This window comes from Musa acuminata, chromosome BXJ2-3 (genome assembly GCF_036884655.1).
Source record: "Musa acuminata AAA Group cultivar baxijiao chromosome BXJ2-3, Cavendish_Baxijiao_AAA, whole genome shotgun sequence".
Classification (NCBI taxonomy): domain Eukaryota; kingdom Viridiplantae; phylum Streptophyta; class Magnoliopsida; order Zingiberales; family Musaceae; genus Musa; species Musa acuminata.
Genome location: NC_088340.1, coordinates 5,571,679 through 5,581,626, shown reverse-complemented (window position 1 = coordinate 5,581,626; position 9,948 = coordinate 5,571,679). Strand labels below are relative to the sequence as shown.

At 44.7% G+C, this 9,948-nt stretch overlaps 2 protein-coding genes across 5 annotated transcripts; both read left to right on the top strand.

Moving 5' to 3' along the window:
* Positions 1-206: 206 nt before the first annotated feature.
* LOC103977587 (alpha,alpha-trehalose-phosphate synthase [UDP-forming] 6) lies at positions 207-3,886 on the top strand. Its single transcript, XM_009393147.3, has 3 exons — positions 207-2,983; positions 3,071-3,344; positions 3,421-3,886. The coding sequence occupies exons 1-3, from the start codon at positions 978-980 to the stop codon at positions 3,718-3,720; spliced, it is 2,580 nt and encodes an 859-aa protein (XP_009391422.2). The 5' UTR covers positions 207-977; the 3' UTR covers positions 3,721-3,886.
* A 146-nt stretch (positions 3,887-4,032) lies between these two features.
* LOC135607074 (MACPF domain-containing protein At1g14780-like) lies at positions 4,033-9,845 on the top strand. Of its 4 annotated transcripts, none has more exons than XM_065098568.1 (8): positions 4,033-5,562; positions 6,990-7,231; positions 7,990-8,191; positions 8,273-8,347; positions 8,438-8,621; positions 8,709-8,878; positions 8,981-9,045; positions 9,118-9,845. In XM_065098568.1, exons 1-8 carry the CDS (start codon positions 5,329-5,331, stop codon positions 9,743-9,745), a joined length of 1,800 nt encoding a protein of 599 aa, XP_064954640.1. In that variant the 5' UTR covers positions 4,033-5,328; the 3' UTR covers positions 9,746-9,845. The 4 variants fall into 4 exon arrangements, with proteins under 4 accessions (XP_064954640.1, XP_064954639.1, XP_064954642.1 ...); XM_065098567.1 differs by having other exon boundaries at positions 6,924-7,231; XM_065098570.1 differs by having other exon boundaries at positions 5,392-5,562; positions 6,917-7,231.
* The last annotated feature ends 103 nt before the right edge of the window (positions 9,846-9,948 follow it).

Here is a 9,948-nt window from a genome sequence, read left to right as displayed (position 1 = left end):
CTCCCCGTGCGTTCACGAGTCATCTGGTCGTCAGAACCCAGTGGAAGGGCGGATTTAAGTACCCTCACAGAGAACGCGGTGCGCGAATCCCCGCATATCTAGCGACAAGATCCGAGGGCAGAATAGTCATTTCGATCGATGCACTCGCTGAGCCAAAAGAGAGGATTTAATTAAACCCAAGAGAATTAAAGGGAATAAATAAAGAGTTGTTGCCGGGTAGAAGCGGCTGCTTGTCCGTACGAAACCGTAGCTCCAGCAGCAGCGGTTCGATCGCCGCGAGGGATTTTAATTAAGGCCGAGCGTTGTTTTCCTCCCTCCCTCTCCCTCCTCTCATATTCTCTCCTCTCCTCTCCTCTCCTCTTCGTCCCAGTCCATCTTCGCTCTGGACATCGAGCTCGAATTCGTGGAGGATTGCGATCCCGGTAACGCTCTCCTTTTCCCCGTTGAATCTTCCCCCGTTTTGCCGCGAATTTTCCCGATCTCGAGAACCGTAGTGGTTTCCTGGTGATCTGTTTCGAGGCATCGCTACTTTTGCTTCTACGTCGGAAGCTTTGGATAGTGGAAGCGTGATTTCTTCCATTAAATCGGTTGTTTTCGTTTAAAGAGAAAGGTTGGCCTCTTTCTCTCTATTCTCACTCATCTGATTTGATTCCTTGCGGGAATTCCCCAGATTTTATCCACTCGCTAGCTTTTCCGCTTGCATTTATTCCTTTCCTTGTTATCGAGGTCTTCGGAATCCTTGTTCGGTTTAATCTCTCATCGTTTCCTGGTTCTCTTGGCAAACTGTAAAGCATGTAAAGGAATCAACCGGGAACTACAAACCTTCTTTGGGATTGTTAGATGCTTAGATCTGGGTTTTCTTCATGGTAAACTGGGGAAGAAAGAGAAAGAGACCATTTTGAAGCTTCCTCTTGCTGCAAAGACTTGTAGTAGGATCACCCCCCAAAAAATTACTTTTTTTTTTTTTTTTTGTCAAAATGGTGTCGAAATCTTACTCCAATCTGCTGGAGTTGGCCTCCGGCGAGTCGCCTTCGCTAGGCCGAATCAGCCGTGGCATCCCCCGCGTGGTGACGGCAACTGGTATAGTCCCGGACCTTGATGATTCCGACGACGATGCGTCCAATGCGTCATCGGAACGATCATCCCTTTCCCCCCGTGACCGTACCATTATTGTCGCCAACCAGCTTCCTATCCGTGCCCAGCGACGCCCGGAAGGCCGCGGCTGGACCTTCTCCTTGGACCAAGATTCCCTCCTCCTCCAGCTTAAAGATAGTATAAGCGAGCATCCCGATATGGAATTTGTCTATGTTGGGTGCCTGCGTGAGGAAATACCGATCCCGGAGCAAGATGAGGTTTCCCAGACACTGTTGGAGACCTTCAAGTGTGTGCCTGTGTTCCTTCCTGCAGACCTCCGCTCTCGGTTCTATCATGGCTTCTGTAAGCAGCAGCTGTGGCCTCTCTTCCACTACATGCTTCCACTGTCTCCTGATCTCGGTGGACGGTTCGATCGGAGTCTATGGCAAGCATATGTCTCGGTTAACAAGATTTTCGCTGATATGATCCTTGAGGTGATAAATCCAGATGACGATTTCGTTTGGGTCCATGATTACCACCTCATAGTCCTCCCCACATTCCTCAGGAAGCGGTTCAACCGTGTGAAGCTTGGATTTTTCCTGCATAGCCCCTTCCCCTCTTCTGAGATCTACAGGACATTGCCGGTCAGGGAGGAGCTTCTGCGAGCACTGCTGAATTCTGATCTGATTGGGTTCCACACGTTTGACTATGCCCGCCATTTCTTATCTTGCTGTAGCCGGATGCTCGGGCTCAGCTATGAATCTAAGAGAGGTTATATTGGGCTAGAGTATTATGGTCGCACTGTTAGCATTAAGATATTGCCTGTTGGGATCCATATGGGCCAGCTTGGCTCGGTGTTAAGCCTTCCAGAGACAGAGGTAAAGGTTGCGGAGCTCATGAAGCAGTTCCGTGATAGGGGCAGAGTAATGCTGCTTGGAGTTGATGACATGGATATATTCAAAGGGATCAGCTTGAAGCTGTTGGCTTTTGAGCAGCTCCTCATGCAGCATCCAGAGTGGCGAGGAAGGGTGGTCTTAGTTCAGATTGCAAATCCAGCCAGGGGACAAGGGAAGGATGTGAAAGAAGTAGAGGCCGAGAGCTATGCAATGGTGAAGCGGATCAATGAAGCTTTTGGGCTTACTGATTACAACCCTGTAATTCTAATCAACAAGCCACTCCAGTTTTATGAGAGAATGGCCTACTATGTGGTGGCAGAATGTTGTTTGGTGACGGCAGTCCGGGATGGCATGAATCTTATTCCTTATGAGTATATCATTGCTCGGCATGGGAATGATAAGTTGGATGAGGTTTTAGGTTTGAACCCCTCGACCCTGAAGAAGAGCATGTTAGTCGTTTCGGAGTTCATTGGCTGTTCTCCTTCCCTTAGTGGGGCTATTAGGGTGAATCCATGGAACATCGATGCAGTGGCTGATGCAATGGACTCTGCCTTGGAAATGGCCGATGCAGAGAAACAGCTAAGGCATGAGAAGCACCACAGGTATGTAATCTCACATGATGTTGGGTATTGGGCCAACAGTTTTTTGCAGGATTTGGAGAGGACTTGCAAGGAACATGACGGAAGAAGGTGTTGGGGAATAGGATTTGGATTGAAGTTTAGAGTTGTGGCGCTTGACCAAAACTTCAGGAAGCTTGCTATGGAGCACATTGTTTCTGCATACAGGAGAACTAGCACTCGTGCCATCCTTTTGGATTATGATGGTACTTTGATGCCACAGGCATCAATTGATAAGAGCCCAAGCCCTAAATCTATTCAGATCTTTAACAGCTTATGTCGCGATAAAAACAATCTAGTCTTTCTAGTGAGTGCACAAAAGCGAAGCTCTTTGAGCGATTGGTTTTCTCCTTGTGAGAATCTAGGAATGGCTGCAGAGCATGGCTACTTCTTTAGGTAATAATCAGCAATTCTCTAGGTGTGCTGCATGGTCTAATTCTACACTTTAGTACATAAACAATTGTCTCTGATGTCTGCTTGCAGGCTAAGGAGAGATGCAGAATGGGAAACATGTGTTACAGTCGCTGATCGTAGCTGGAAGCAAATTGCTGAGCCTGTTATGAGGCTATACACCGAAACAACAGATGGTTCAACCATCGAGAACAAGGAAACTGCACTGGTTTGGTGCTACGAGGATGCTGATCCAGATTTTGGATCGTGTCAAGCCAAGGAACTTTTCGATCATCTTGAAAGTGTCCTTGCTAACGAACCCGTTTCTGTGAAAAGTGGGCCAAACAATGTTGAAGTTAAGCCACAGGTGAGCAAATCACATGTCCTTACATAGTTCATGGCTTGAAAGATGAACACTCACCGTCATTTTCTTATTGCAATAGGGTGTGAGCAAAGGTCTCGTAGCTCAACGACTACTCTCAACCATGAAAGAGAGAGGTTTGTCACCGGACTTTGTTCTCTGCATAGGGGATGATCGGTCTGACGAGGACATGTTTGAAGAGATCATGACCGCAATGTCTGGCTCCGCTTTATCCCCTACAGCTGAAGTGTTTGCTTGCACGGTTGGTCGAAAACCCAGTAAAGCCAAGTATTACCTTGATGATACTGCAGAGATTGTTAGGCTATTGCAGGGACTGGCCTCCGTTTCAGATCAATCACCCGGGAGTTCAGTTCCATTGTGAGACTCATCTTTCGACCTTACGCACAAATTTAGCAAGTGGAATTGTTTCTGGCACCACTGCCCTTTTGTTGTAACCTTGATAGGATAGCCTTACCAAGACCCTCACTTTTCTTGTTACGTTGTGTATATCTATGTATCATAGTTATCTAGTTGAGTTTCTTTATGTATGATTCCCATCTTGTTAGCATGTACATGAAGTCTGTCATCGCTCTCTGGCTGACCATTTCTTCTGCACATGAGAAGTGAATTGGATTTGCCGGCACTCAAAATAATGTTTCACTTTTCATGGTATATTTTTTTTCTTTGAATATCCGAATACCAGTCAGTGATTTGCTCTAATATCTCCCATAGCTTGCTTTCCTGTACTTGGTCTTGCAATGTCAATCAGATTTGGTGGGTATCAGAAGCCTTCAAAATTGTTTGACTTGCCCAGTGATTATGTATCTACCAATAATGTTTTGCTGGTATTCCACCTGCTTCAATTGCTTTCGCTTTGATGTATGAAATGTCATGATCATTAGTCTAAAATCTTTAAATTCAAATTTGTAAAATCTTTGCATCCATGTTAATTGTAGTATTTAAGGGTTGAACATCCTTGTTAAGGTTATAAAATTAGATCTTAATAGGCTTCATTAAGTGGTTTTACATCTCTGATCTTGTCCAAAGATAGTTCTTTTCTTTTCTCCTCAAGTTTAATTGTCCTGAATTCATTCTTTCTTGTGTTTGACCTGTTTGATTATGGTGACTAATGGAGGGTATATGACAAAGAATAGTATTAAAAAGAAATAATAGTGTTGAGATGGAACTTGAGAAATGCAATGTATACCCTAAAAAATAATATGTAAATACTTTTAAGAAATGAATAAATATGACTTTGACCACTTCTGTTTTTTGTTCCCTGACATATAAGTGGACTTTAAGAGTTGCATGACAGTGTTTGGATCACTCAAAGCAGGAATTCTTCAGATCTGTCTCCACACATTTCTTTCTGACCTTTTCAGACTTCGACTGGTTTGGATTGGAGAGGTCTAATTCGTTCCATGAATGAAATCTTGCGGTGTGAACTAACAGCTTGCGGCCACAGCCTCCCTTCAAGACTTCTTACCACTCTTCGTCACCGCTTTGACCTTCACTGCCCGTCCCAGTTCCAGTACGGTTCAGAGTTGACGTCACAAGCATTTCTCTTTCTAGATCCAGAGAAATGGCTCGAGTCCCATTCTTCTGTTCCCACACCTGTTTGCAAGTATTTGGTTAACTAGCACAATGATCATGATTCAGTAGTATACATATATATGTATCTATATATGTATGTATACTCTGTCAAATCCTGCTGCCATTTCTGATACGCCAGCCAAGAGGATCACATGGACTACGTAGATCAACGCCTTCAGGTCAAGCAAGCAAATTCTAATCAAATGGAGGTTCCACCTACGACTTCTTCTTCTTCTTCTTCTTCTTCTGATGTTTACCTTTATAAGCATCGATTTCAGCGTAGCCATATCGTTGCTGAAGGGGAAACGAAGTCCATCGTTGACATGCATATGGTATATTCTCGAGAACTGTTCCATCTTCGGCTGCGAGATTAGTTGGAGGGAGACGAGAGGAGGAGATGAGTGGAGTCGTGGAAAGGGCTCTGACGTGCCTTGGGAGGGGATTCGACGTCGCATGCGACTTCCGGCCGGAGTACTGCAGGGGGAAGGAGAGGCTGGTGGTGATAAATGAGGATGAGAAGAGGGAGCTCGCTGTGCCTGGGTTTGGCCTGTGTAAGGATGTCTCTGTTGATGTGAAGTGCGATAAGGGGGATCGGGTCCGGTACCAGTCCGATGTGCTCGAGTTCAATCAGGTTTGCTTTCTTTGTGCTTTCCTTATCTGGATCAAATTCTTCTTCTTCTTCCTCTTCCTAAACTTCAAGTAATGCTGTATATATGTGAAGGTCAAGTACATCGAAAAAGATGCACGTCATCTGTTTGTTGCATTTTCTAGCAATAGATTTTGCTTTTTACGAGGTTTTTTGTGAGTTTATGGCTTTATGCATGCAATTGTGGTGCTTGTTTCTGTCTTTTGTAATCATTAGTCTCATAATTCTCTTCTCATCTGATCCCATCATCAGTTCTTCCTTCTCATTTTTCCGAACCATCTTGTTCAAAGCGACTATATATGTTTTCCTATTCCTTTCTTCCTTGTTAAGAAACAAAAGAATGATCTCCTAGCTCTGTAGCATCACACTGCCAAATTCACAACGATGTTGCTGGTTTTATCGACAGCCATAAGATCTCTAAATATTTGGTAGAATTTGAAGGTAGTAAAGGAGAAGGGCTGTTTGGTACAATCAATCTTCTAGGTAATTTTAACTCAATATGATCAAGGTTCCAAGGAAATCATCTAAATCTGTCTTGTTAAAAGATATATTAGGATGAAAAGAAATTTGGGGGCTTGAAAAGAAATTTCCTTTGTTGTTTTCTGGGATTTGCCATTAATGTTCTTTGACTTGTTGTTTATTAGATGTTTCCCTGCAAATGTTCCAAAACACTGGTCAATCCCTGACAATTTAGACACTTGGCAAAGCACAGGTTATGGTCTTTGAATCAGGAAGGTGATGGAGTGCTAATCAAACATTAACTCCCAAGTTTTGCTTTTTTATGCGAGTAGAGGTCAAGAAATTGGTTGTAACCAGCACCAATCAACAAATATGTCAGGCCATCCGGTAGTTTGCGTTTCATTAACTCCCAGGGAAAAGTCTAGCTTTCAAGTCATGCTGTCACTTTCTTGTTCTCAATTAACTTGCTGATGCAGCTTGTTCTGTACTGCATTCACATTTAGCCACTCAGAATAAGAGAAGAAAAAGAGATGGAACTCAAAGAAGGATGATCCCAATATGTTTGTTTTCAGTTGCATTCAACATAGAAGGAAAAAGAAGTTTCTTGCAATAGATCATATCCTGTAGGTTGTGGCAATTTTTTATTTTGTATGCAGGTTTAACTCTGCTGTCACATACAAGATTGTTACTTCTTATGGATTCAACCTGTTGGATTTTAGATAGCATTTTCCCTTTCTATTCTTCTTCTTTGATATATATAGAATCAACCTGTTAGATTTTGGATATCATTTTCCCTTTCTATTCTTCTTATTTGATATATATATATTCAATCTACTTGCACAACCAAATAATCAGTGGTTGAACAATTTAGCTGCTGTAGCACACAGGTCATGTTCAGAGTACAAACTAAATCAAATGGCACTTTCTCAAAGACAACTGAAACAACCATGCAGATGTCGGAGCTGTTCAACCACAGGAGCTCACTGGCAGGGAAGATCCCCTCTGGCCTGTTCAACTATGCGTTCGCCTTCGACGGCAGCACATGGGCTCAGGATGCGTCGAACACGAAGTTCCTTGCCATGGATGGCTACTTCATCACTCTCTTTGAGCTGCGAATCGAGCACCAGCCACTTGCACTTGTTGATCATGTTGTCAAAGCTGTTCCTTCAACTTGGGACCCCTGCGCAATCGCAAGGTACGCTAAAAACTATCACTAACATGATGAAAGTCAGAGACGTATAGTTCTACAAAGACAAAGCTTTTCTTTCAAAGTAAACGTAATTCGCATTTGTTTAAGGTTTTTATTGCAATCAACAATGAATTAACCTGTAACAGAGGTAGAATTTAGACTGCAGGACGACAAGTTTTATATTAGACAGTAAGCTGATTGGGCCAAAGAGAACACATCTTTGGAGATAGAAACAGTATTTTTTGAACATGCACAAAGAGAGCTCATCTAACATGATGGATAATTCATGAAAGACGACTTTTTTTATTGAACAAGCTCTATGACTGAGCAAAGCAATGTTGAATACGTGGGTCTTGAGAGAAAAATGTCATGGTTATCTGTCCATGTTAGGTTGGAGAACTGTTTTGTAGCCACCTTGCTATCAACCTCCTGTAAGTGATTTGGTCCATCTTCAGCTAGAATGTGATAACCCTTACACCAGTCTCTTTCAAGGAAGACTTTAAGCTCTCTCTCTGGTCAATTATCTGAATCCTTGACATTGAATGCTGTAAGTTAATATGTCACCAACTGGAATCACAAGTCAACCTACAGCTCTGATATCCCTGTTTCTAACAGTCATAAGTATCCTTCAATGTTCAAGTTGTAAGCAACTTCTATCTGCTAACTCTCTAACTAACAAGTTTTGACCCACAATAGCTGATAGAAGAAGAATCCTTCCCAGGCTCAAAGTTTACTGATTGAAATGGTGTTGGATATATGTGCAGGTTTATTGAAAACTATGGCACACATATAATAGTGGGGCTAAGTGTGGGAGGTCAGGATGTGGTTTATGTGAAGCAAGACCAGTCCTCCAGCCTCCCCCCATCTGAACTCAAACAACAGCTTGATAAGCTTGGGGATCAGCTGTTCACAGGGACATGTGCACTTCCTCCTTTCTACTGGAAATCTAAAGAACATAAGCTTAAGGTCTGCTTCAATAAATCACTCAGAAACTTCGACTGCATCCAGTCTTTTGTAGATACTGTCATGACTCATGCTGTTTAACAGGTTCCAGAGGCTTTCAATGTGTTTGACCTACATAAGAATGGTGTCAAGGGGGTTGCTCCGGTTGTTTGCAAAGATGTAAGTACAAGATATCTCATGCAGTGCCTATTTCCAACACAAACTCTCTTTCTGCTCTCTGGGAAGCTTGACACAATCTCATCCTCTCAGGGTGTGACAGTCATGTGCTGTAAGAGAGGAGGAGATACTTCAGCAAGCAGCCACGGCGAGTGGCTTCTCACTGTGTCTTCAGTGCCGGACATTATCAACTTCACCTTCCTTCCCATCACCTCACTGCTCAAGGGGGTCCCCGGATATGGATTCCTGTCTCATGCCATTAACCTGTACATTCGATGTAAGTGTCATCATCCTCTCATGCAAGCTTAATGATCAGGGAAACTAAAATCCTAATGTTGCTTAATGGCATAAATCTCCTCCGCAGATAAACCCCCACTATCAGACTTGCACTACTTCCTGGACTTCCAATCTCACAAGTTCTGGGCTCCCATGCACAACGATCTACCCCTTGGTCCCATCTCAAACAGGTCCATGCCAACACCAGCACTTACTTTTAGCCACATGAGCCCCAAGCTCTATGTCAACACTTGTCAGGTACTCATCCTCTCGCCATTCCACAAGTCTCCTTGGATGCACATTTGGTGATCCTTCTCATGCACTACCACCGTATAACACCTGAATCATGTGGGAACTCAGGTCACTGTCGGAAGGCGGCCGGTGACCGGAATGCGACTGCACCTGGAGGGCAAGAAGAACGACCGGTTAGTAGAACTCTTTGATACCGTAGTGCTGCAATTAGGCATCACGTTATGAAGCATCTTGAACATGATCAGGCTAGCAGTTCACCTCGAACACCTGTCACACACGCCTGCATTCCTCGGAGCACAGCCCGATCAGGCGCCGCTGTGGCGGGGAACGGACGTGATCGCCGACGAGCGGTACTACGAGCCGGTCCAGCGGAAGAAGTTCGCGCGGGTGTGCACTGCGCCGGTGAAGTACGACCCCCGGTGGGCGACCGATGGCCGAGGAGCGACCGCGTTCGTCGTCACCGGAGCTCAGCTTGCCGTGGAGGCCCACGAGTCCACTAGCGTGCTGCACCTCAGGCTGCTGTACTCCGAGGTGCGCGGTTGCGTCGTCGGCCGGTCGCAGTGGCAGCGGGGCCCGTCCTGCCTTTCTCAGAAACTGGGCTTCTTCTCGGCGGTGAGCGGCTCGCTGTCCGGCGGCTTGGACAGGGAAAAGCAGCCTGGCCCGGAAGCCGTGGTGGACTCAGCTGTGTTTCCGTCGGGCCCACCGGTGCCAGTGGGGAAGCAAAAGCTGCTCAGGTTTGTGGACACCTCTCACCTGTGCCAGGGCCCTCAGCACAGCCCTGGCCATTGGCTGGTGACGGGTGCGAAGCTGGACGTGGCGAAGGGGAAGATTAGGCTGAATGTCAAGTTCTCTCTCCTCGCCTCGATCTCGTAATGTCTGGGATTAGCATATTTATGGTTTCTTTTCTCATTGAACTGTGAATATTTGAGATCATAATGTAATTAAAGAAGCAATTGTAACATTGTTTTTACCACTACAATGGTTCACAAACTTTGCTTATAAGTTACAACCGGTATACTGTTTATACCGTATATATATATATATATATATATGGGGCTTCTTTTGTGGGGTGTGCG